Source organism: Rhinolophus sinicus, chromosome 7 (assembly GCF_057876585.1).
Source record: "Rhinolophus sinicus isolate RSI-liver-muscle chromosome 7, RSI-T2T, whole genome shotgun sequence".
Taxonomy (NCBI): Eukaryota; Metazoa; Chordata; class Mammalia; order Chiroptera; family Rhinolophidae; genus Rhinolophus; species Rhinolophus sinicus.
This window is the reverse complement of record NC_142507.1, coordinates 45,787,753-45,815,202: the sequence shown is the minus strand read 5'-3', so window position 1 is coordinate 45,815,202 and position 27,450 is coordinate 45,787,753. Positions and strand designations below refer to the sequence as shown.

The 27,450-nt window shown below is 36.3% G+C and overlaps 2 protein-coding genes, 1 long non-coding RNA gene and 1 pseudogene across 7 annotated transcripts in view; 3 read left to right on the top strand and 1 right to left on the bottom strand.

Moving 5' to 3' along the window:
• The window catches only part of PTPN22 (protein tyrosine phosphatase non-receptor type 22), a 64,824-nt gene extending 39,079 nt beyond the window's left edge, over positions 1-25,745 (top strand). For all 4 annotated transcript variants that reach the window (XM_088799501.1, XM_088799499.1, XM_088799500.1 and 1 more), the window contains 10 exons: positions 7,900-7,976; positions 8,124-8,944; positions 10,482-10,565; positions 10,720-10,850; positions 11,960-11,987; positions 14,598-14,681; positions 14,940-15,055; positions 15,555-15,585; positions 20,654-20,731; positions 24,635-25,745. In XM_088799501.1, coding sequence (XP_088655627.1) covers positions 7,900-7,976; positions 8,124-8,944; positions 10,482-10,565; positions 10,720-10,850; positions 11,960-11,987; positions 14,598-14,681; positions 14,940-15,055; positions 15,555-15,585; positions 20,654-20,731; positions 24,635-24,699 — 1,515 coding nt within the window. In that variant the 3' untranslated portion in view covers positions 24,700-25,745. The remainder of the gene's footprint in view (positions 1-7,899; positions 7,977-8,123; positions 8,945-10,481; positions 10,566-10,719; positions 10,851-11,959; positions 11,988-14,597; positions 14,682-14,939; positions 15,056-15,554; positions 15,586-20,653; positions 20,732-24,634) is intronic.
• LOC141568478 (uncharacterized) lies at positions 496-26,875 on the bottom strand. The gene is made up of 2 exons (XR_012491632.2): positions 26,374-26,875; positions 496-8,794 (listed from the first exon to the last, which is right to left on the bottom strand). It is a non-coding gene; the product is annotated as an uncharacterized LOC141568478 (long non-coding RNA).
• On the top strand, positions 19,284-20,160 carry LOC109446710 (peroxiredoxin-1 pseudogene; annotated as a pseudogene). Its single transcript, XR_016021756.1, has one exon. The product of XR_016021756.1 is annotated as a peroxiredoxin-1 pseudogene (transcript).
• RSBN1 (round spermatid basic protein 1) overlaps positions 26,703-27,450 on the top strand; it is a 43,628-nt gene continuing 42,880 nt past the window's right edge. Inside the window, exon 1 of the mRNA XM_019730377.3 lies at positions 26,703-27,450. Within this exon, the coding sequence (XP_019585936.2) occupies positions 26,742-27,450 (709 nt within the window). The 5' untranslated portion in view covers positions 26,703-26,741.

Here is a 27,450-nt window from a genome sequence, read left to right as displayed (position 1 = left end):
AAATGGCAGACTTAGGCCCTAACATATTAATAATTACATTAAGTGTAAATGATATAACTACACCAATTAACAGACAGATTGGCAGAGTGTATTGAAAACAGGACCCACCTATATGCTGTCGATTGGAAACACTTCAAATATATAGGCTGGTTTAAAGGATTGGAAAAAAGATACGTCATATAAACATGAATAAAAAGAAAGCACGAACAGCTATATTAGATAAAGTAGACTTCAAAGCGAAGGAAATGATCACAGACAGGGAGGGACATTATATAATGATAAAAGGGTTAACCCATCAATAAAACATAGCATCCTTAGTGTTATGGACCAAACAGAGTTGCAAATACATGAAGTAAAAAGTGATAGAACTGAAAGGCGAAATCCACAGTTATAGTTGGACACCTCAATATCCCTCGTTCAATAACTAATCGAACAACTCAACAGAAAATCAGCAGGAATATAAGGAGAACTCAACACCACCATCAACCAACAGCATCAATTTGATATTTATAGAACAGTCCAACCAACAACACAAGGATACACATTCTTTTCAGGTGCTGATGGGACATTTACCAAGATGGACCATATCACGGGCCATAAAACAATGTGAAAAATTTAAAATAATTGAAATCATATAAAATGTATTCTCTGACCATAATGTAGTCAAACTAAAAGCCAACAACAGAAAGATGACAGGAAAATATCCAAATACTTGGAAACTAAACCACACTCTTTTAAATATCCATTGAATCAAAGAGGCAGTTTCAAGGGAAATTAAAAATAAAACAAAACACATTGAACTGAATAAAAATGAAAATGTTGAAATTTGTGGGACCGAGTTACAGTAGTGCTGATAGGAACGTTTATAGCACTCCAAAAGCACCCATTAGAAAATAGTAAAAGTCTCAAATCAATAATGTGAGCTCCCACTTTAAGAATCTAGAAAAAAAGGAGCAAAGCAAACCCAAAGAAAACAGAGGAAGGAAATAATAAAGAGCAGAAATCAATGAAATTGAAAACAGAAAAACAGTAGAGAAAAATCAGTGAATCAAAGAGCTGATCTTTGAAAAGATCAATGAAATTTACAAACCTCTAATGAAGACTAATGAAGAAAAAAAGGGAGAAGATAAAAATTACCAATATCAGGAATGAAACAGTATATCTCTACAGGCTTTGCAAATACTGTGCTTCCCTGAAAATAAGACCTAGCCGGACAATCATCTCTAATGCATCTTTTGGAGCAAAATTTAATAAAGGACCCGGTATTATATTATATTATATTATATCATATCATATACCCAGTATTATATTATACCCAGTATTATACTATACTATATTATATTAATTATATTATATCGTATTTATTATATGTGGTCTTATAGTAAAATAAGACTGGGTCTTATATTAATTTTTGCTCCAAAAGACGCATTAGAACTGATTGTCTGGCTAGGTCTTATTTTCGAAGATGCACGGTATCAAAAGGATAATAAAGGAATATATTATGAACAACTCAAACACATTAAATTTCATCACTTGGACAAAATAGATTACTTCCTTGAAAAACACAAACTACCACAGCTCACTCAACATGAAACAGATAATTTGAATAGCCCCATAATGATTAAGGAAACTGAATTTGTAATTTAAAAACTCCCAAAAAAGAAATCTCTAGGCCCACACAGTTCTACTTGAGAATTGTACCAAATATTTAAGGAAATATTAACACCAATCGTATACAATCTGTACCAGAAAAACAGAAGAGGAGGAGACACTTTATCATTTATATTTTACCATTTTAACCAGTTTTAAGTGTACAGTGCAGTGGCATTGAGTACCTTCCCAATGTGTGTGATGATCACTATTTACATGCAGAAATTTTTCATCATCTGAAACAGAAACTCTCCGTGCCCCCTACCCCAACCGCTAGTAATTTCTGTTCTGCTTTCTGTCTCTATGAATTTGCTTGCTCAAAGTACCTCAGAGAAGTGGAGTCATGTACTGTTTCTTTTGTATCTGGTTTAGTTCGTGTAGCATGATGTTTCCAGGGTTCATTCATTTTGTAACATGTATCAGAATTTTATTCTTTTTGTGGCTGTAGAATATTCCATCCTGTGTATATGCCACATTTTGCTTATCTATTCATCCCTCATGGACACTTGGGGGCTTCTACCTTTTGGCTATTGTGAACAATGCGGCTATGAAAAGTGGTGTACAAATATTTATTCCAATTCCTACTTTAAGTTCTTTGGGATATATACCCAGAAATGGAATTCCTGGATCATACAGTAATTCTATGCTTAATTTTTTTTTTTTTTAAGATTTTATAGGGGGAAGGGGAACAGGACTTTATTGGGGAACAGTGTGTACTTCCAGGACATGTTTTCCAAGTCAAGTTGTCGTCCTTTCAATCTTAGTTGTGGAGAGTGCCATTCAGCTTCAAGTTGTTGACCTTTCAGTCTTAGTTGTGGAGGGCGCAGCTCAGCTCCAGGTCCAGTTGCCATTTTCTAGTTGCAGGAAGCACAGCCCACCATCCATTGTGGGAGTCGAACCGGCAACCTTGTGGTTGAGAGGACGCGCTCCAACCAACTGAGCCATCTGGGAGCTCAGTGGCAGCTCAGCTCAAGGTGCCGTGTTCAATCTTAGTTGCAGGGGGCGCTGCCCACCATCCCTTGCGGGAGTCAAGGAATTGAACTGGCAACCTTGTAGTTGAGAGCCCACTGGCCCATATGGGAATTGAACCGGCAGCCTTCGGAGTTAGGCGCACGGAGCTCTAACCGCCTGAGCCACCGGGCTGGCCCCGATGCTTAATTTTTTAAGGTATTGTTATACTGCTTTTCATAGTGACTGCAAAATTTTACATTCCTACAAGCAATGCACAATTTTTCTACATCCTTGTCAACACGTAGTATTCTCTATTTTTTGTTTTGTTTCGTTTTTTTTAGATAATCGCCATCCTAGTGGCTATTTGAGTACTTATTGGCCATTTGTATATCTTCTTTGGATAAATGTCTATCGAAGTCCTTTGCCCATTTTTTTTCAAATAAATTTTTATTCTGGTAAAATATACATCAAATTTACCACCTTAAACAATTTTATATACATATAGACGCATGCATGCGCACGTGTTTGTGTGTGTGTGTATATATACATATATACATACATATGTATACATATAGATGTAAATGTTAATATACATATATATATTTCAATGATATTATGTACATTCATATTGTTGTATAAGCATCACCACCACCCATTTCCAGAACTCTTTTCTTCTTGCCAAACTGAAACTCTAAACCCATTAAACAATAACTCCCCATTCCAGCCTTCCCCCACTGTCCTGGACAACCACCATTCTACTTTCTGTCTCTAAGAATTTGACCTTGTATCAGTGGAATCATGATATTTGACCTTTTGTGTCTGGCTTATTTCAGTTAGCATAATGTTCTCAAGATTCATCAACATTGTAACATGTCAGAATTTCCTTCCTTTTTAAAGCTGAATAATATTCCACTGTATGTCTATGCCACATTTTGTTTATTCATCTATCAAAGGATACTTGGTTTCCTTCCACCTTTTGACTATTGTCAATAATGCTATTAAGAACATAAATGTGTAAATATCTTTTTGTGTTCCTGCTTTCAATTCTTTTGGGTATATATGGTAATTCTATGTTTAATTTTTTGAGGTACTGCCATACTGTTTTCCACAGTGGCTGCACTATTTTACATCACTTCCAGCAATGTACAAGGGTTCCAATTTCTCCACATCCTCGCCAACACTTATTTTCTGTTTTCATTGTTGTTGTTTTTTATGGTGGCCATCCTCATTGTGGTTCTCATTTACATTTTCCTGATTAGTGATGTTTAACATCTTTTCATGAGTTCATTGGCCATTTGTATATCATCTTTGGAAAAATGTCTATTCAAGTCCTGGGTCCATTTTTGAACTGGTTTGTTTGCCTGTTTGTTGTTGAATTTTAGTTCTCTATATATTCTGGATTTTAATCCCTTAACAGATATGTGATTTGCAAATATTGTCTCCCATTCTATGGATTGCCCTTTTACTCTGTTTGATCACGTACTTTAATGCACAAAAGTTTTTAATTTTCAAAACATCCAATTTGTTTATTTTTTACTTTTATCGCTAGTACCTTTGGTATCATATCCAAGAAATTATTGCCAAATCCAATGTTATGAAGCTTTCTGTTTTCTTTCTCTTAAGAGTTTCATAGTTTTAGCGCTTATACTTAGGTATTTAATCCATTTTGAGTTAATTTTTGTATATGGTCTAAAGTAAGGATCCAACTTCATTCTTTTGCATGTGGATATTCAGTTTTCCCAGCACCATTTGTTGTAAAGACTGTTTTTTCTCCATTGAATGATCTTGGCATCCTCATTGAAAATCAAATGCCAACATATGTGAGTTTATTGCTAGGCTCTTTATTTTATTCCATTGGTCTATATGGTTGTCCTATGCCAATACCACACTGTTTTATTACTGTAGCTTTGTAGTACATTTTGAAATCAGGAAGTGTGAGTCCACCAGCTCTGCCCTTCTTTTTCTAGATTGTTTTGCCTATTCAGGGTCTCTTGAAATTCCATTTGAATTTTAGGATGAGTTTTTTAATTTCTGCAAAAACACCATTGGGATTTTGAGAGGGATTACATTGAATCTGCAGATCACTTTGGGTAATATTGTTATGGTGACAATGTTATATCTTCCACTCCATGAACACAGAATGTCTTTACATTTATTCATGTCTTATTTTATTTCTGTCAGCAATGTTTTGTAGTTTTCAGTACACAAGTCTTTCACCTCCTTGGTTAAATTTATTCCTAAGTATTTTTGATGCTAATATAAATAGAATTGCTTTTAACATTTTATTTTCAGATTGTTTATTGCTATGTATAGAAATACAACTAGTTTTTGTGTGATTTTGTATTCTCCAACTTTGCTGAATTTGTTTTTTAGCTCCAGCATTGTGTGTGTGTGTGTGTGTGTGTGTGTAAATGTGTATGTGTAATCTTTCAATATATAAGATCATGTCAACTGCAAATGAAGATAACTTTACTTCCTTCTTTCCAATTTTGATGCCTTTTATTATTATTTTTTCTTGCCTAATTGCTCTGGCTGGAACGTCCTGTGCTATGCTGACTAAAAGTGGAAAAAGTCAGCATCCTTATCTAATTCCTCATTTTAGGGGAAAAGCTTTCATTATTTCACCATTGAATGTGATGTTAGCTGTGGGTTTTTCATATGTGGCCTTTATCATGTTGAGGAAGTTCTCTCAACAAAATTCCTAGTTTGTTGAGTGTTTTTATCATCAATTTTGTTAAATGCTTTTTATGTACTTCAATTGATATGATCACTTAGGATGTTCCCCTCCTTCATTCTATTAATGTGGTGTATTACATTGATTTTTGTATGTTGAATCATCCTTGCATTCTGGGAATAAATCCCGCTTTGTCATGGTGTATAATTCTTTTGATATGCTGCTGAATTCAGTTTGCTAGTATTTTGTTGAGGACTTTTGCATCGATATTCATAAAGGATATTGGTCTGTAGTTTTCTTTCCCTTGTAGTGTCTTTGTCTGGCTTTGGTATCAGAGTCATGCTTGGCAAGTCTTCCCTCCTCCTCAATTTTTTGGCAGTTTGTGGAAGACGAGTGTTAACTTCCTTATATGTAGAGTTCACCAGTGAAACCATCTTGTCCTGGGCTATTCTTTGTTGAGAGGTCTTTTGATGACTAATTCAGTCTATTTACTGGTTGTAGGTCTATTCTGATTTTCTTTTTTTTTTTTTTTTTAGTTAGTTTTGGTTGATTACATGTTTCTAGGAAGTTGTCCATTTCATCTAGGTTGTACAATTTGCTGGTGGACAATTGTTCATATTGTCTTAATAATACATTTTATTTTTGTAAAATGAATAGTAATGTCCCACTTTTATTTCTGCATATTGAGATTTTAGTAATTTTTTTCCATAGTAAATCTAGCTAAAAGTTTGTCAATTTTATTGGTGTTTCCAAAGGACAAACTTTTGGTTTTGTTGAATTTCTCCACTGTTTTCTTAGTCTCCATTTAATTTATCTCTGCTCTAACCTTTAATATTTCTTTTCTTCTGCTAGCTTTGGGTTTAGTTTGCTTTTTTGCTTGTTTCTTAAGTTGTCAAGTTAAGTTACTAATTTGAAATCTTTCTTCTTTGTTAATGTAGGCACTTACAGCTATAAACTCCCTTCTGAGCCCTGCTTTCCCTATATCCCCCGTTTTGGTATGTTGTGTTTTCATTCATTTCTAAGTATTTTCTAATTTCCATTGTGATATCTTCTTTGACCCACTGGTTGTTTAATAGTTTAATTTACACGTATTTGTGAATTTTCAAGTTTTCCTTCTGTTACTGATTTCTAGTTTCAATTCATTGTGATTCGAAAAGATATTTTGCGTTACTTCAGTCTTTTACAATTTATTAAGACTTGTTTTGTGGCTAACATATGGTCTGTCCTAAAGCATGTTCTATCTATGTTTGAGAAAAATGTGTGTGTTGTTGGATGGAATGCTCTGTATATGCCTGTTAGGTCTAATTTGTTTATTGTGTTGTTCATTGTCCTCTATTTCCTTATTGATCTGTATGATTGTTCTATGCATTATTGAAAGTGGATAGTCAAGTCTCTGTATCAGTTTACTAGGCTTGCCGTCACAAGTACCACAAACTGAGGAGGGCTTAAATAACAAATTTATTTTCGTACAATTCTGAAGGCAGGAAGTCCAAAATGAAGGTGTCACCAGGGCCATGCCCTCCCTCATGGCTCTAGGGAAATAATCTTCCTTGCCTCTTCCTAGTTTCTGGTGTTTGCCAGCAATCCTTGGTGTTTCTTAGCTTGCAGATACATTATTCCAGTTTCTTTCTTTCTCATTACATGGCATTCTCCCTGTGTGTCTCAGTATCTGTTTTCTCTCCTTATAAGGACACAAGTCATTGTGTTAGGGCCCACTCTCATCCAGTATGACCTCATATTAACTAATTACATCTGCAAAAACCCTACTTCTAAGTAAGTTCACAGTTATGCATAACGGGTTATGTATATGGGGTTATTTTAATGTATCTTTTTGAGAGTCACAATTAAACCCTAACAGGTGGAATCTTGTTTTTTGTTTTTTAATTTAAACATCTCTGAAATCATGATATATTTTACAATTGGTGGTATCTTTGATTCCATGAGTCTCAATAACAAATTTCATAATATGATCATTGCAATGAAGAAAACATAGATTGAGAGTGGCGGGGCAAGTGTGTGGGAGTATGATTTTAGGTTGAGTGGTCAGGGAAGTTTTTCTTATGCAGGTAACATTTACATAAAGAATAATCACTTAGAAGAAACCACCCATGCAAAATCTAGAGCAAGAGTATTTCAACCAGGGGAACAGTAAGTGTAAAAGCCTTGAACTGGAAACACGTTTGGTATGCGTAAGGAATGACAAGAAAACCAGTACAGCTGGAGCATCATAAGGAAGAAAAAAGTAGAACAAGACAAGTATGAGGACTTAATAAGCATCTATTCACATGAAGTGTTGAAATGATGAAATTTCTAAAGGTAGAGTGTTCATGAGAATAAAGTTAACCCCAAGAACATTGTAAAATTCCCACATTTTAAAAGGTGATTCTATAAGCAAATTATTTTAATTTCTATAACATTATTAACCCTTCACTCTGATCCTTTTGATATCAGTATGTGAACATGCTCTTGTTGGGCTCAATATTTTGGAAACTCATCTAACTCTTCCATGCATTATTTTAAATCTTTACATTTTCTGAAAAACAACTTCTTAGCCTTATGAATGTTAAAATATCTCACTGCTATTGCTTCACTAAAAAACAATCTCTTGCTTATTTGTCTTGAAGATTCAAGCAAAGTATTCAGTTCCTGAGCAAAATACCACTCTAGACGCACATTCTTATTCTCCTAATTTCCCAAAAAGGTGAGTATAATTTGTACACATCTAAATGTTGTCTAATTGTGTCTGGTAGACATGTCTCATGCTTATAACTCATTGTGATGCTGGGGAAAATATGTAGAAGAAGGCTTTTTGGGGTGTTGTGTCATTATTACTTTCTTTTTGTTTCAGCCGCATAAAAGAAGCAAACATGATGAACCAAGAGAACAAACAAAGGATAAGGATGAAAAGTGTAGAAGCTTCTTGCTTTGACTGTAGGACTTCTGAAATAAGTGAAAAGGAAGGGTTAGTTTTGCACCCTGCTGAACAGGACAGTTCTTTTGAGTTTTTGGAGTTGAATTATATTTGTAACAAAAATGCTGACACCATCATGAAATGGGAGACAAAGGCATGTCCGGCAGTTGGTGAGCCTCTTCAGAAGCATCAAAGTTTGGACCTGAGCTCCATTTTGTTTGGAACATGTCCCAATTCTAAACCTGTAAATGCAGCAGGAAGATATTTCAATTCAAAGGGGCCAATAACGCGGACCCAGTCAACTCCCTTTGAACTGACACAACAGACAGACGCCAAGCAGCGGGACATCAAGAAACCTTTTTCTTATTTGGAATCTCAACTGAATCACTCTTCTCTTGAGCAGGCTCAAAAAGGGATGTGTGCTTCTTCAGCAGAACTGAATAACTCACTGTCATATGACTCGAAGCACCAAATGAGTAATGCTTCGAATGCAACGCAGTACAACTCTAATGCTTTTAGTGTACACTCTTACATGTCTTTAGTAGAAGATCCTTATTTTCCACCATTGTCTCCAAGTAGTGCTGGTTCTAAGATGTCTCTTGATTTACCTGAGAAACAAGAGGGAACTGTGTCACCTTGTTCTTTGTTTCCAACATCCTCTACAACCCTTTTTTCTCATTACAATTCCCATGATTCGTTAGCACTGAGTCCTCCAAGAAATTTTTCCCCAACACTGAACCAAGAGACAGGAGTAGTGGGTATGTTATTTTTAAAAGTTTCTATGGCGTTTTACATGTCACTTTGTTTCTATAGAAGATTTGGTTTCTTCTCACCCTCCCTTTTGTCCTTCTCTGCTTCCTTCTCCTCCTCAAAGAAATACATTCTGGGAGTGTTTTAATGATGTGACAAGTTGAAAATAGCAAAAAGACAGATGTATAATAACATTCCATGATCTATGATCCATCATCTATGGCAGGCAGAGTGCTTCTAAAGACGACAATCCTCATTCCTAAGAATGTATATCAGAGGTCCACAATTTACCCTTAACATACGGAAGCAACTTCCAAAAGAACGTAAAAAAAAAAAAAGATTTGGTCAACAGCACCACAGTCACTCAGAATTTTTATTGCACAGCCATGTAGCTATACTGAGTTGAACAGATTGCCAAGAATTGAATTCTCTTCCTGCATGAGGTGGAAGAGGACCTGATTTCCTCTTGTAATAACTTGATAGTAACTTAGTAGATGAGAATATGTGTTCAGTGTTCTGTGCGGGATTTTAATCCTATATACACCTTTACTTTCATACATTATCTCTTTCACAATTCTGAAAGTTTGCATATTAGGCGTATTGTTTTGTTTTCCTGAATGGTTTGAAAGTGGAAGTAAATATCCTGTTAGAAGTGACTATAATAGTTTGCTGTGGAAGAAGAGGAGGGAAAGCAAAGTTAACACTCTTAGGTACAGCGTCAGAGGTTTATGCAGAATATTCTTCCTGAATAGGAAGTAGCGGGAACTTTTGGTCCATCACATTGTTGGACAGAGTTTCGTAATAGATGTGTAGCTTTATTACAAAAACATTTTACCTGGATATAGTTCCTCCTTTGATTAGATAATTTTATATATTTGATCTTGTTTTACAATTTAAAGGAATTTAATTTTTCTAGATGCCTGTAATCCCTTAAACTTCTCTGAGCATCATCATGAAAAGACAAATCCTTATCTTCAGAGATTGTGGCAGTGTTGACATGTGTGCCATCTGGTGGCAGTTTCTTATAATAGCATTAAATTTTTCTATAAAAATTCTATTTCTACAGAAATATAGAATACCCTGTTATAGCACTGTTTTGTAAAAAACGGAAACCATCCATATTCTTCATCCTGGTAGAATAAAGAAGAGATACTAAAATCTTTATGATGTTACCTAGTCTGTAACTGAACCTTTGGCATATGTCAAATGCTTTATGATGCTATATTGGTTATTCTATGTAAAACAAGGAAAGAATTATGTAGAAAACAACTCAAAGCTTCTTAAATTAATGTAATGTCTTATGTTAACTGATACAATCAAAATACTTTTGGGCTTTTAAAAGATATATTTTTAATAAGAAAAAGCCTCCTGGGTTTGCAACTTTAAGATGAGAGAATTTATTTTGCCTTTTGCTTGAGTGAACAAATACCAGCTTAAATATTGTAATAATGCTTGATGGAATTTAGATCAGGATTGGAATGTAAGGATTTTCTTTGGATTTTTCTAATTGAAAATTGTAATGAACATTTCTGACATTTTAAATAGCAACTTCTCCAAGGATAGATGATGAAATCCCCCCTCCACTTCCTGAAAGGACTCCTGAATCTTTTATTGTGGTAGAGGAAGCTGGTGAGTACAGTTCAGTAAGTGTAAAGTAAGGTGTGGATTAACTAGATTACTTCTCAAGGCCTGTCAAGGTTCTGTGTGGTGTTGCTGAGCAACATTTGCTTTCTAAAAGAATTATAACGCTCCTAAGAATTGGACCATATTTACTTTCTTCCAGGAGAATTTCCACTCAGTGTTCCCAAATCTTTATCTTCAGCTGTGAAGACAAAAATTGGAACGTCAATGGAATGGAGTGGAGCATCTGAATCAAACAAAGCAGATGACTCTGGGAGACTCAGGCCCAGCAAGGTTAATAACATTGTTTTCTGACTCTACTCATTTGTAATCAACAGACTATTGTCCTACGAAGCAGGGCCATTTTTAATACCTATCAGTTGATAAATATTAAGCAGATAACTACTTACAAAACAATGTGCTAGCGGATATGGGGGATAAAAAGATGGATAAGACACAATTATTGCCCTTCAGAAACTCACAGTCTAGCAGTAGAGACATAAGATGTATACACAAGTCTTTATTTTTGTCTATTTATTATAATGAGGCAAATATGATGAGTGCCATATGTGAGATGAGAGATTTGAAAGTGTGAGAGATCCCTTCAGGTTGGAAGTGATCAAGGAAGACTTAAAGTGGAAACGTTTGAGCTGATTCTTGGACAGTTAAAGAAAAAATAAATGTTTCATAAGTAGGTAGCTTGTTCACAGTGGTCATTTGGTCAGTTGTATTATGCTAACTCTGATAACATTATAGAGAGTAATTTTTTAAATGACAGATGTCCATATTATTTAATATAAAACTTTTGGGATAATGTTCCCTGCTTCTGGAAGAAAAATCAACACTTTCAACTATCTGTTATGTACTTATATATATTCTGTAAACCAACTGTCTTAAAATTTCAGAGACCAAAAAAATAATTAACTAAACAAACATTTAAATGTGCCTCAGTTGCAATGCTGGTAGGGAAATATACTCTGCCTTAATTATACTGTGAATTTACTACTAATTATTATTGTTATTGTTAATAATGTGCTAAATGTAATGGTCTTTATCTTAACTTCCAGAGCAAAGAACAATCACTCCTTTTCCAGTGTCACAAAGTAACTTTGATTTCAAGAACTTACCTACTGAAATGTTCAGGGAAATGTTCTGAATAGAAAGGAAACAGGTCAAAAAAGGATCAATTTAGGACCAACTTCTTTGACATAAAAATCACACTCAGAATTGATGCCTTTTCATAATTCAACACACTTATAAATTAGAAAAAATAGAGTCAACGTTTCATAACTGTCTTCATAGGCATATGAAATATAATTTCAAAAATGCTATTTATTGCTTTGAGTTTGGAAATTTGTGTACATATTTTTCTTTCACTTATCCTTTCTTTCTTTTTTTTTTAGAGTGTAAAACTCCAGAGTCCCATATCAGGTAAAAAAATTCCCTTGGCTTTACATGACATTTAGTCCCAAGAATTTGTACTGTAAGAATGGCTTATTAAGTTCAGAGTATTTCACCTCACGAGATGGCATAGTTCCCGCAATAGCTTCCACTATTTATTGATTTATTTCTGGTTTTCCCAGGCTAGGAGTTTTGTTTGTCAAGGGCCAGGTAAACACAGGACTTCAGAATTCTGCTCCTTGATATATAACCCTTTAAGAAATTATTTCAGGTAGACTCTCTTAAAACTTAGCAGGAGTCCCAGTCTATAAGTTTTATCACTGTTAACAATGTGATTTAAAAAAAAATATTTCTGGCCACTTAGATCTTTAACTTGCTGTTGTTTCTCCTGGACTTTCCTGAGCTTGGCTGTTGTATATACTGAATGACATCATCAACGGCTAACATTTATTGGGCACTGACAGGTACTTTGTATATACCATAACAGATCGTAGTTGCCCGTAACATCTTTATTCATGGTAACATATTAGTCACTTAACATATTCATATTATATGTAAATAGGTAGTATAACATAGAGGTCAAAAAGCATGGGCTTTTGAGTCACACTTTAATTCAAATCCCCAGACTACCAAGTCATCAAAATGCATAACTTTGGTTAAATTATATGCTTTCTCTATTGATCTTTTTCATTTATAAAATGAAGATAATAGAGCTCCTTTCTTAAGAGGATTTTTGCGAGGATTAAGTGAGATAATGCACATGAAGCTGTTAGCACAGTGGTTGTCAAAAAATAAGCTCTCATTAAATGTTACCTATTATAATTTTTATTCGATAATTATTAAATGAGCATTTCTAAGCCAGCTCTGTGCTAGAATAGGAGGGTGTGTATGAAAGGGAGCTGCTTAATGCTTACAGTCAAATAGAGTAGGCAAAATTAAAACTCACTTAGAACCATTAAGTGATAATCTGTGTGCACTGATTATAATCACCAGGAGTCTGGGAAAAAGGAAGGTGTCCCTGCCATGGTTAGGGAGGGCTTCATGGAGTAGACGAAAACAATTTAAGGCTATGGATAGACAGAGGAAAAAGGAGGGAATTCCAGGAGCAGGATTGGGGTAACAGTGACTCAAAAGTAGACATGCTCATGATGAATACAGAGAAACGGTAAGTAGATTAATTTAATTGCAATATAGGTTCTATTTGGGGAAATATGGAAAATAAATTGGGATAGATAAAATGTGGGAAGATTCTGACGGACTGAAAGCTAGGCAGATGAAATATCCAGACCAGGCAAATCTATATATTGAGAAAGCAGTTTCATGGGTGCGATCTAATCTGAACAGAATGGGGAATGACTGCTAAATGAGTATAGACATGCCTTTTAGGGAAAGTGTTTTTGCAACTAGATAGTGGTGATGGCTGTGCAGCACTATGAATGTACTAAATGTCATGAACGGCACTTTTTTTATGTGTATCACACACACAAAGTGAGGCAGAAGGATTTAGATTTAATGCAGTCAGTAATAAGCAGTGTAAGGTTCTTCTTCAGGGGAGTAGAAGATGGTATTTTAGGGAGGTATTTGATAGGATATCGTTAAACTAAAAGTTAGTTTTAGTTCTCAGAATATTTCCTAACAGCAAACTGAAAGACAATAAGCCACTTAGAGTAATGATGAAATATTTATTAAATGCCTACTTTATGCTAATTATTGTATTAGGTATGTGTTGTACTTTATTTTTGCATACTATCCAGCATATAAGGAATAAATAAGAGAACTTGCTTTATGGACAAATACTAAGGCCTAAAAAGCCAATGACCAAAGACAGGTGAAACTCTAGCATTTAACTGAAAAATTAAACATTTTCATTTTCAAAGAACATTAGTATATAATTATACTCAGCACTGTGTGATGAGAAGCCTGGTCAACAGAACACTATTTGTATCTTTAGGACTTACGTCATGGGAAAATTGCTCCATTATTTACAATTCTTTATTATAGAAAACTTCAAACCTACCATAACAGCATTATCACACGAACAAAAATTAACAATAATTCCTGAATATTATCTAAGATCCAGATTTTGTTCAATTTTCTCAAATTGTCTCAACAATGTCTTTTTACAGCTGGTTTACTTGAATCTGGATTCAGAGTGTACACATTGCATTTGATTTATATATTTCTTAAGTCTTTTAAAATTTGTAGCAGTTCTTTCTTTTTATATTTTTTCGTGACATTTATTTAAAGACAACAGTAGGCCATTAGTCCTAAAGACTGATAACATTCTGGATTTGGCTGTTTGTATCCTCATGGTTTTATTTATTGTTTTCCTCTATCCCCGGGATTCTCTGTAAAATGGTAGTTGGCACGAGAAGCTTGATTAAATTCAGGTTCAGTTTCTTTGGAAGAACACTTCTGTAAGTGAGCTACACGTTTGTGATGAATCAGAACCTCATTGGCCAAAGAGCTAGAAAAACAAGGTTCTTGGGGCTCCCGTCATTGTTCAGATAATTTTTTATTTGGTTGTTGTAGGTTAATTTTGGAAAATTGGCAAAGTTATACAAAACCAAAGAGGGGTCCTTCACTAAGGACTTTCAAGTGATGGATTTTTTTGTGTTTTGCTGTATACTCTTATCACAGATGCATGTGAAGATCGGTCTTCTTCTCCCCCACCTCCACTCCCAGAAAGAACCCGAGAGTCCTTTTTTCTTGCTGATGAAGATTGTAAGTGGCAGTATTTTCTCTCAAAAAAGTTATAAGAACAAGACTGTTAAAAGGTTAACATTAAAGTAGGACTTAAGTGAAAAAGGTACAAAGAAAAGATTAAATAAAATAAAAATAATACATTTTAAAAACCCATAACGTATTGTAAAAATAATGCATAAAAATGCCAAGCTTAGAATTACTAAATATGTACGTATATATAACCTGACGGCTTAAGAAGCTATACAACAAAACATTTTTTTTTTTTTTTTTTTTAAGATATGCAGGTTCCACCTATAGATGCTTACCCTACTAGCTATCCTAAAACCATGGAAAATTCAACATCTTCAAAACAGACATTGAAGACTTCTGGAAAAAGTTTCACAAGGAGTAAGGTAAAGAAGATGGGAGTTTATGGAAACATGTCAGAGGCTTTCTATTACTGAAAGTGTTCTCCCTTCCCTGTCCCCCTTCCCCTGCTGGCTGCCAGCATTAAGATAGAAAATTAGATTAAATATCTCCGCTAAAATTGATTGTTGTTCTCATGACAATCAAAATTAATAGAAGGAAACCAAAAAGAAAAAAAAGTTTAGTTTAAAGCATACCCAATAAAACCATCAATTCTCCCCCCCTCCATCCCCCTGCCGATATTCTGATAGCACTATTTCTAAATACACAGTGTGATTCTCACATGGTTGGGAAAAATAACAAGATAAATTCAAGTGGAGACTTTGCACTGAGTTCAAAATGGCAAGATGGAAGAATCGTTTTGGCATTTTGATGGCTATTTTTCAGGAAATTAATCCTTTTGACTGAAGCCTATATTTCTGCTTGATTCAAGTATTTTGGATTTCACAGGAAAAAACTAACATTTTCCTTTCTTCATTTTTGTAGAGTTTGAAAATTTTGCGAAACATGAAAAAGAGTAAGTTTCTTTACACTTATTTTTTGGACTATACATACCACTTTCATAATTCTGTAATTTTTCCTTAAGTAACCACTCTGAAAAAGCCAATACTATTACTAAACTGGGTAGGGAGTAAGGGGGGTTAGCTTCTGTTTGATAAGACAGAAATAACAGTATGATGTTTGGCACTTTCTACCCATCCTAAGATGCCGTCATCCAAGTGTGTTATTTAAAATTCCCATCAGTCTAACCTCAGATGTATTTTCTTTGAAAACAGTCACAGCAAAGCATATTGTGAAACAAATGTGTTGATTTAATGAAATAAGCAAAGTATTAACATGTTTCCATTTTTACCAAGTATTATGAGCAATAGTAAGCCTGTTGCTTGCTATTTTTGCCATATCGTAATGAAAACAAAACTTCTGAAACTGTGGGAAATTGATTATCTTAGAAATCCTTATTTACAACTACAAAGTATAAAAAACATGCTGAGAAACGTTTTATAAATTTGATCCATTTGGTGAATCATCAAGGACCAGCTCCTTGGTGTCATACGGGTGTTCTATGGAGGGACAAAGAACATGAGAAAACTTGATTCTCAGTATTTTCTAAGTAAGAAGGTTTATAGCTGAGTCTTATTCTCTTTTTTCTGAGATGTCACTATCTTCCTATTTGTAAACTTGTGTTAATCTGCTTTCACTGACATATTTGATCTCTGAAGTGAACTTATTTCTCACCTATGATGGCTAAGAAAATATACTTTCCTCTACAGCCAGTCAAAAGAGAACTTAAACATTTCTAGAGGAAATTATAGTATAAAACAGGAGAATTAAGCAGTTAAAAGCAAAGACATGAGTGACTTGAATAGCCAACCAAAGATTGATTTAATCAGCTTAGCTTATGAAGCACCCAGGTTTCTCTCCCTTAAAAAAACAAACAAGAAAACTTTCTCTAGTTCCAACACTGTCTTGGGGATACCAAATAAAGACACAGAAACTTCAGGTAGATACAAGTTGGCATGGATTTGAGATATTGGACTCTGTGATTCTGAGTCTTACTTCTAAGAAACAGCTCCCAGGTCATTCTCTATATGTAGGCTAATTTCTGTTTCTCAGCTGCCCTCATCCACTGGTCTTTTGTCCTTAAATGAAGAACAATACTTGGCTCCAAAATTGATCCTGAAGCTTTAGATTTATCTGCCTGTACTTGCATATGTGTCCTCTTCCCCTCTCACATGGTTCATGACTCCTGAATTCCCTAAATTCTCCCTTTAGCCTGGCTCTCTTCCTGGTTTGTAGTTAAAGCTGGTCCTACTTTTTATGAAATTAGGATTCATAAAAATCATTAGGATTTTTATGAAATTAGGAAACTAGTTTTAAGCTAGCATCTAAACAACCTAGTGTCTCTGTCTCTCTCTTTATATATATATATATAGATAGATAAATAGATATATGTGTGTGTACATATATATACATACATATATATATGTACACACACATATATATATATATATGCCATGTTTCCCCCGACCGGATCTTATATTAATTTTTGCCCCAAAAGATGCATTAGGGCTTATGTTCAGGGGATGTCATCCTGAAAGATCATGCTAGGGCTTATTTTCAGGTTAGGTCTTAGTTTTGGGGAAGCATGGTATATATACATATATACAGTCATTCGTTCACTGACTATTCACCAAATGCCTACTATGTACCAGGCATTCGACAAGGCACTGAGTATATGATGGTGAACAAAACACATACTGGGCTCTACCTTTGTGGAACTTAAGTCTAGTGAGGTATTCAGACATTAAACAAGTAAATTCACAAATACATATATAATAGCACATTGTGATAAATGCTATGCAGAAACCAAGAGGATAGTTATGAGAGAGAATAACAAAGAGGACCTATTTTAGAATGAATGATCCAGGAGGCCCTGACACGTGAAGGAGCAGCCAGCCAGAGGGAATAGCATACACAGAAGCTCTGAGGTGTGAGTTTGGTGTGTTGTAGGAACTCAAAGGAAGCTGCAGGGTATTAAGAGAGAGGAGTGAGGTGTGGCTGAAAAAATGGTGGACGTGGTGGGGAAGTGATTATATCCTTATGAATGACCTAATGTGAGGTCACAGAAAAATTTTAGGCAGAGATGTTAAATGATCTGTTTTTTAGAAAGATCATTCTGGCTGCTATATGGAGAATTACAGGGTCACAACAGTCAAAACTGTCAACCATGATGCCTGATGCCTATTTTGGGTGGGAAACTTTAATTGCTCAGAAATCTTTCAGTTGCAAGTGACAAAACATCCAGCTTAAGCTAGCTCAAGCAGAAAAGGTAAATTTATTGGCCTGTAACCAAGAGTTCATATGATGTAATCAGGACCTAATATCGCATTCCGTATCTCCTGGCTTTGTTTCATTCTGTGTTAGCTCACTCATAGGCAGGTTTTTACCATGTGGTTTCAGGTTTCTGATGGAAAAATGAGCTTTCCTGGTTGTTCAAGCAACAGTCTGATGACTAGTGTCAATTGGGCCTGATTGTCTTGGTTTGGTTCATTTGCCCACCCCTGAACCAGTTATTGCCTCTGAGTAAGCAGGACAGTGTCATGCATAATATTTAATAATTGTTACACGTGGACACTGACCAATAAGGAATGAGGTCAGACCTGAAACAACTGGTGTGACCATGACCGTGGCAAAGTATCAACTGAAAATGAGCCCTAGTCATAGGTCAGCTCCTTCATCGAAGGGTGGAATCAGCTCCACCCCAAGTCTAGGAGCTGCAAATTGAGGAGGGGTGATTTCCTAAAGGGAAATTCAAGTTCCTTTATCGGAAGAAGGAGATAATGCTGGGCAGGTGGCATAAAAATATCTATGACAAGGGGCCAATATGCAAAATAGCAGCTCATATATATATATATATATATATATATATATATATATATATATATGCACACACACACACACACACACATATATATATATACATATATACACATATAAATATATGTATATATATATATATATATATATATATATATATATATGTGTGTGTGTGTATTTATATATGTATTTATATGTAGAATCTTTGTCTCCTGTTGTAAAACACCAGTAATCCCTTTTGGGACCATTGTTTTCTGTCTGAGGGATGTGTATAACTCAACTCAAATGCAGTAGAGATGACTGATATCTCCTGAACTTTCTCGCCTTCACCCACTTCTTATTCATAAGTCTATCGTGAGTGCCCAGTGCTTGGCAAATAGTATTCAATAAATAAAAATATATTTTGATTGAATCTGATTGAAATTCAGTATGTACTCTACTGTTCACACTCAAGTACCTCCAGGAACAGGGGGGTGTTTCTAGAATCCTAGTATTAGGTGTGTGTGTACACAGACATACGCAGTCCTCATACATTCTGAAAATGTTGAAAAGAAACAAACAAAAAAGGCGACTAGTCATTTCTCCCCAATTATGTGCTATTTCTTAGGAAGTTTATACAAAGCTGAAATTATCTTTTTTCACAGCTAGACGGTGTAGGCCATGTTTTCACTGGATTGTTTTCAAAATTGGGCAGAACTGATACATGAATATGTTAAGGTGCTGGGAAGAGAAATACATTTTTGAGCCTACCTATAAGTAGTCAAAATAGCAAAACAAAGAAACATAATGCTTTCGGGAGATTCTGGGCCTAACTAGAGTCATCTGTAATTGAAAAAAATAGACTGGGTCCTCTTCCTGACTGGTTTTGGTGCCTTAGAGCTGCGGATAACAAGATGTCTTCAGGAAATGCTAAAATTGGGCACCCTGCCCCCAACTTCAAAGCTACAGCTGTTATGCCAGATGGACAGTTCAAAGATATCAGTCTATCTGAATACAAAGGAAAATATGTTGTGTTCTTCTTTTACCCTCTTGACTTTACCTTTGTGTGCCCGACGGAGATCATTGCTTTCAGTGATAGGGCAGAAGAATTTAAGAAACTCAACTGCCAAGTGATTGGTACTTCTGTGGATTCTCACTTCTGTCACCTGGCATGGATCAATACACCCAAGAAACAAGGAGGACTGGGACCCATGAACATTCCCTTGGTGTCAGACCCCAAGCGCACCATTGCTCAGGACTATGGGGTCTTAAAGGCTGATGAAGGCATCTCGTTCAGGGGCCTCTTTATCATTGATGATAAAGGTATCCTTCGGCAGATCACTGTAAATGACCTCCCTGTCGGCCGCTCTGTGGATGAGACTCTGAGATTAGTTCAGGCCTTCCAGTTCACTGACAAACATGGAGAAGTGTGCCCAGCTGGTTGGAAGCCTGGCAGTGATACCATCAAGCCTGATGTCCAGAAGAGCAAATAATATTTCTCTAAGCAGAAATAAGTGCTGGGCTAGTGGATAGCCATGAGACAAAACCTCTTGTACTACTGTCATGCTTAAAACACAAGTCCTTAGATTTAGCCCAGATGTGGTATGGGATAGACAGGCCTTTATTCCTGTGGAGGAAATGGCCTGAACTTTGCTATGATGCAAACCAATTGATGTGTACAGTAGTGAGGCATCACTTTTGATCTTTTGTAGTTTCTATTAAACTGGAACTGAGACCTTGTTTCTTCATTTAAAAAAAAAAAAAATAGACTGGAAAGTGAAGATATTATGGGAGTAGAGGATAGTATAAGAAAAATCACAGACTCGCCATGGATGAACTAATGTGGAGAACAAATGATTTAAAAGTGTACTATGAATGGTAATAGTGCAAAGTAAGGGGAAGTCGAAAGCCAAAACGTGAATCCCCAAAAAAGTTGATTCACAATATAATGCCTCTTCCTCCTGAATCCTTTGGTGATTCTCTTTAGTGTTGGGCTTTACTATATAAATGATCAACAAAGAAAAGAAACCTTTTAAAAAATATAGAAAAATGAGATTATAGTGTCAACCCACTTGCAAGCATCAATATTTTGTTAGCTTTGATAGTGACATGTCTATTTGGGAGAATTAAGTAGCTTGGAGGAAATGTTTGATCTCAACCTTATGTGGTCTGAAAATTATCTGAATTTGTCTTCATTCTTTCCCTTATATTTTTTCTTTTGATTCTAGGTATCTGTAATTCTTCCTCACCAAACAAGCCTGCAGACTCTGTTCAGTCAAATAACTCCAGCTCTTTACTGAATTTCGGTATGTGTGTTATTTTCCAGCAAGTTAAAAAAATGTTTATCTAAATTATGCATTTACAGTATAAGAGATGCAGCTTTAAATATGATTTGAGGTTGGATGCATAGGTCCTTATATTTATATTGTTTTCCACGCAATTTTTCTTTTAATTTTTGACCTCAGCTACCTCTTAACATTTTGCCTAGGACTACATATTCTATTACATAGAATTTCCTAGCATATGTGGAAAATAACACTACGTAACGAAATGATTATGTTGACATGTAGTAAATGAATGTGACAAGACAAAGGGAAAAAAATTCTGAGATGCTATAATACTCCAGTTCACATCTAAGCAGAGGTATAAAAAAATACAGATGTGTGATGAGAAGAAACAGCAGTTGCTGCCACCTAATCTTATAGAACTCAACAGTAGGTGCTGAGGCACAATCTGACTGTTTAAAGGAACTGTTTGTCTAATCACCCCAAATATAAGCTATAAACATAAAATATTTTTATATTATTTTAAAAATTCTATTCTAATGACAAATTCATGACACTATAATTTTTTGTAATAAGTTTAGCAGTTAATGTAGGACATTACTACTCAAAATTATTATTAACCAAAAAACAGTCTCCTGAAAGCATCTGGGGGACACCACTTTGAGAACTGCTGCTCTGTGATATTGCCCTTAGCTGTATGGTCAAAGTTGGGTTGCTGCCTTACCCAGATTGCAGGTGAGAGAAAAACAGGAAGAGATGGGGCCTCCTCTTTTGTTCTTAAGCCACTGGCCTGGAAGTGGCAATGTCAGGTCGGCTCACGTTCTCTGAAGAGAACTTAGACGTGTGCTCTATCTATCTGAACTGCAAGGGAGATTGGGAAATGTAACAGTGTTGCACAGACAGTTACACATGTGCAATTCTATTCCTCAGGAAGAAGCAGGAACGATTTTGTCTGCCACACATGGGTCGTGGTCCCTATCTTACCTTGGCAAGATAATTAACTAGAATCTCTGGATCTGTTTCTTGTGCTGTAAAATTTTATTTGGCTTACATTAACCCTAAGGTTTAAAATGTTGTAAGTAGGAAAAAAGAAGTTTTAATTAGAAAAATGTTATTATTCTTATGAAATAATTTAGTTAAAAAATTCATATAGGATGTTACATAACCTATGAAAAAGGCAAATTTTGCCTGGAACACAAACGTTTCCTGCTTCCTTCTTTTCTCTCCATCAGTGATACCACTTGAGGAACTCATGACCCTCCTAACTTTACAACAGTCTGTGATCTATTATGAGGATATTGTGATCTATTATTAGCTGCTTCCATGTTGTTTCTTCTCAAAGTTGAACATTTTACCTACTTAAAAAGCAGCACATAATTTTTTCATTGGCTCTCTTTTATAAAGAAGGCAATATAAATTGTAAAGATACTTTACTGAAACAAGTATTTACATTTGACTGAAAAAATTCAGTGGTTTATAAACATTTTAATTTTCCCTGAATTAACCTACATGCAAAAAAAGGTAGCTCACTACTGTTCTAAACTACTTTGATGTGATCAGTGAAAAAGACGGAATGTAGGTATTCCTCAAATTTCAGATACTGAATACTTGCATATTATGTTCTATTTTCAGTCCACTTGGATTACAGTCAAGCTACCTTGATTGAATGGATGATTTTATGACTATTGTGGGAAACTATTTAACCTGAAATATTTTTCCTTCTTTTTTACCACAGAGGAGTAAAATGTACATGAACTAGATAGACTGTGTCACCTCCCCATTTTATTTATTTATTTATTTTTTTACCACCACCACCATTAATAAATTTTAGTGGGTTTCTTATTTTTATCTTCTTTTCCTCTTCCCTACTCTCCTTTTCTTCCAGGTCTGGTATAGTTTTTGTCTATTTGTTTTGTTTTTTGTGGTTCAGATGTAAGCAACACTTGAGTTTGTTACTATGTGTCAGATATTGTGCTGGATGCTTTAACAAGTATCTCCTCTAATGCCTTCATCAGTTCTGCAAGGTATATAATAATACCCACAATTTTTTAAGATGATGAAATTAAACATTAATAGGAATTATCTTCGAGTTTTCCATTCTCTGTTCTGCTTTTGCATTTCAAATCTTTCATTTCTCCATTTGAACCCCTAAAGTTGCTAAGTGCAAGAGTACCTTGAAAACATACCTCCATCAAAGAAAAGGAAGGCATATGTTGCTGAAGTGATAAAGAACCAATGTCATCAACTTTCATACTCGTATATTTTGAAACTACCCAGAAATAGACTTCATTGGTTGTGCAAAATTTTTCATCCTCCTTCTTTGGGGCAGGTGGGGGAGGAGTATTTGAGGGAGAGACATAAATGATTAATTACATACTTAAGTTTTTCAGGATTGTTTATTAATTTATTTTTTCTAAGCTTTTCAAACATAATCTCTGAGTAAATTGAGGGCTTTTTGGCTTGAAGTAGATGTATAACTGGGTTTAATACAATCGTATAAAGTAATAGTGCTTATTTTTTGAAATCGAAACTTCCCATTTCTGAAATGCAAATCAAAATCACACCTGTGAGAATGGCCATTCTCAAAAAGACAAGAGCCAAGTGTTAGAGAAGCTGTGGAGAAAGGAGAACGCTTGTGCACTGTTGGTAGAAATGTAAAATGGTGCAGCTACCATGCAAAACAGTACAGAAATTCTTCAAAAAATTAAAAATAGAATTACCAAATGATCGAGCAATCCCACTTCTGGGTATGTATCTGAAGGAAATAAAATCATTATCTCAGAAGAGATATCTGCACCCCATCATTGCAATATTATTTGCAAAAGCCAAGACATAGAAACAACCTAAGTGTCCAATGGCAGATGAACGGATAAAGAAAGTTATATACGTAAATATTATTCAGCCATAAAAAAAGGAAATCCTGCCTTTTGTGACAGTATGGATGGATCTTGAGGGCATTATGCTAAGTGAAATAAGAAAGAAAAAGACAAATATTGTATGTTCTTACTTCTATGTGGAATCTAAAAAAGCTGAACTCAGAAATACAGAGTAGGTTGCCAGAGGCGGGGGTGAGGGCAACGGGAAAATGTTGATCAAAGGGTGCAAACTTATAGCTATGAGATGAGTAAGTTCTGGAGATCTAATGCACAGCATGGTAACTGTAACTAACAGTACTGTATACTTGAAAGTTAAGAGAGTAAATCATAAATGTCACCACCACCATTATGTGAGGGGATAGAGGTGTTAACTAACCTTAACGTGGTAATCATTTAACGATATATACGTAAGTGTATCCAATCATTATGTTGTACACCTTAAACTTACATACGTTATATGTCAGTAATATCTCAACAAAACTGAGAAGAAAAGGATATTATATGCTGGCTTACCAAAGGCTATTCTAACCAGGGTTCTTTATCTAATTATTACCATTATTAAATTTGTAAGTATTCTACAAATTTAAAATGTTATTAGTATTCTATTGTTATCATTTAAGCATTAACTCAATTACTATAATACCTTTACAATCTCTTACTACATTGATCGAAGATACTGCCTAACCTTTGGGGGAAAAAACCCATGTATTTGCATATATAGTACACTCTAAAATTATTTCTATTTAAAAAAAACGTTATTTTTTTCATTGTTTTATCAAAAATTTTTTAAAAAATTGTTCAATTACAATTGACATACAATATTATATTAGTTTCAGGTGTATAGCATAGTGATTAGACATCTATATAACTTACAAAGTGATCACTCTGATAACTCTAGTACCCATCTGGCCCCATACATAGTTATTACAATATTATTGACTATATTCCCAATGCTGTACTTTATATGCCTGTGATGCTTTTATAATTGGCAATTTGTACTTCTTAATCCCTTCCCCCTTTTCACCCTTAATTTTATTTTTGTTCCCAGGATTTGGAAATCGTTTTTCAAAACCCAAAGGACCAAGGAACCCACCACCAACTTGGGATCTTTAACACAGCTTTGAACTATAGGCTGCAAATGCATCTGCAAATAAAATGACTAGAATACGGCAACCTAAAATAAGTGCTCTATATTCATACTATCAACAATGAATATATGGTAATGTGTTGATAGCTTTTAAAAGAAAAGCAATACGCAAATAAGTGCCAGAAGTTTTACATTTAGTCTCCTTTACAGTGGGTTGGAAACCGCAAAAAAGTTTGTCACTGGAGTTTACGTAGAGAATGCTGTATGAGAAAGTTTTAGAATGGACTTATTTTTCATTTTTAGAATTTATTTTTATTTGACTTTACTTTTCTATATAAACTTTAAAAGATTTGTAAGAATTGGATCTCAATTAAATGTCTACATTCCCAGAATTTACTATAAAAAGTGTCTTAAAAAAATCCTGTGGTTTTAGTACAAAATTATTGCTTTTGAGAATGACTCTTCCCTGGGAACTATTTTTGCCTAAATGGAGTGTACCTTGCGTATCTTCCCAAATGTTGCGGAAACTATAGAGAAGTTATATTTAAGATAATAAAATATGTAAATAACTACTGTAATAATTTTTTATTTGTATATACCAACTAACAAGATGTTTAATTACATTCCTGGTAAGTTTTAACCAGTCATTCGATTACCAAATCTAGAATAATACTAAAATAGTTCTTTTGGTAGCATTTTCTTCACTTCAAAGATTCTATATAAACATGTGCAACTTACATCCAACCAATCAGAGGTAGTTAATTAAAAAATTTTTTCTGTATGAATATGCATCTGCCATAATTTAAGACTATCTGATCTTTCAAATGTAATTTTAAGTAACAAGTAAGTTAGTGGGGATTACAAAGGGTCCCCCTAAGTCCTAACGATTTAACTTTTTAAAAACTAAAAGTTTGTAACTTTTAGAAGCATGAAGTGGTACTTAAAACAGCATTTGTCCTTCATTTTCATTTAGAAAGCTTAATGAAGACGCAAATTGGATAAAATATTGTTGCTTGTTTATTGTAGTACAATGTACACAATTGGTATTCAATAAACTTTGTTTTCAAACTAACTTTCCTGTAGTGTTCATTCCGCTGAACACTTCTCCAGGCACCGGTGGTTAACAAACCACGGCAATTTCATCTGAGTACTTCACTGGAATCAGTTATTTCCAAATGTCTCTATCAAGGACCAAATATGTTAAAAGAATCTTAGGTAAAAAGTGGAAGTGACGGTGAAATTGTCAATGAATTTTTGAGCGGAAACCTTGGTGAAGAGCAGTGACAACTTCTGGAGTGTTCTCTGGTAGACAGACACACTTCTCAAATGTACGCAACCTTATCCTTACAACTTGAAAAACCTTTAAAAAAATAGAAAAGATGGTTTTCCATCTAGATTCCCGCCCCCTCACTGTAAGAAGGAGTTAAAACTAAACGACGGACTCTACTTTTGCAGGCGTTAAACAGGAGGTGGGTGGACCGCGAGGTCGGAGGCGCTCACGTGGCGCCCAGGCAGCCCTTGCACCTGCCTCGCTACGCCCTGAGCTGTTACCATGGCAATGCCCAAGGGGCGGTTCAAAACATTCCTGAATTGCAGCCCCTTTAGATTTTAAAGCAAAATCGCCCTCATTTCACCTATTACTAAGTTCCCCTTTCCTCTCCTCCGCTTGTTTAAGACGAAAAGGCCGAAGATTCTTTTACCTCGCAAAGGTTAGGAGAGGAATACGCAACTTCAAAGTAACCATGGAGACCACCAACTCCGCGTAAAATGACGAAGGGCACCAGAAGGTGACGAGGGGAACGCGCCGCCCGATTCTGAAAACCATTAACATTGTTTGGGCCGTTGAGGCGGTTGGCGGCAACTCTCCGCCCAGCGGCGGTTGCGTCGCAGCCCGGAGCGTGACTCGGCGCACGCTCTCTTTCCGCTCCTCCCCTCCGGGAGCCCGGAAGGCGGCGGGGGACGCCGGGGAACTACCGCTCCCATGAGGCTGTGCGCGGCCCAGGGTGCTTTACAATAGAGCGGCGGCGGAGAGGCCTGTGAAGAAACGCTGGGAACGGCCGCTTCCGGCATGTTCAGCTCCGGACCGAGAGCGGCCGATAAGTGGAGGGCAGAGGAGAGACTCCAATGCCCAGAGGGCCGTGCGCGGATAGCGCTTGCGCGATACGCGGACGGGGGGGCGGTCGGGCCATTTAAATGTGTGTTTGTGGGTGAAATGGCTGCGCAGGTCGGAGCGGTGCGCGTAGTACGGGCGGTGGCGTCGCAGGAGGAGCGGGACAAAGAGGGGAAGGAGAAACCCCACGCTGGGGTCTCGCCGCGGGGAGTGAAGCGGCAGCGCCGAGCGAGCAGTGGGGGGTCTCAGGAGAAGCGGGGGCGGCCGAGCCAGGAACCCCCTCTCGCTCCCCCTCACCGGCGGCGTCGCAGCCGCCAACATCCCGGGCCGCCGCTGCCGCCAACCAATGCAGCCCCAACCATCCCAGGCCCTGTTGAGCCTCTGCTCCTGCCGCCTCCGCCGCCGCCTTCGCTGGCCCCCGCCGGGCCCCCTGTCGCTGCCCCGCTCCCAGCCCCAGGCACCTCGGCCCTCTTCACCTTCTCGCCCCTGACGGTGAGCGCGGCCGGGCCCAAGCATAAGGGCCACAAGGAGCGGCACAAGCACCATCACCACCGCGGCTCCGACGGTGACCCCAGCTCCTGCGTTCCGGGCGATCTCAAGCGCAAGGACAAGCAGGAAAACGGCGCGAGGACCGGAGGGGTGGCTGTGATCAAGGCCCCCAAGAGAG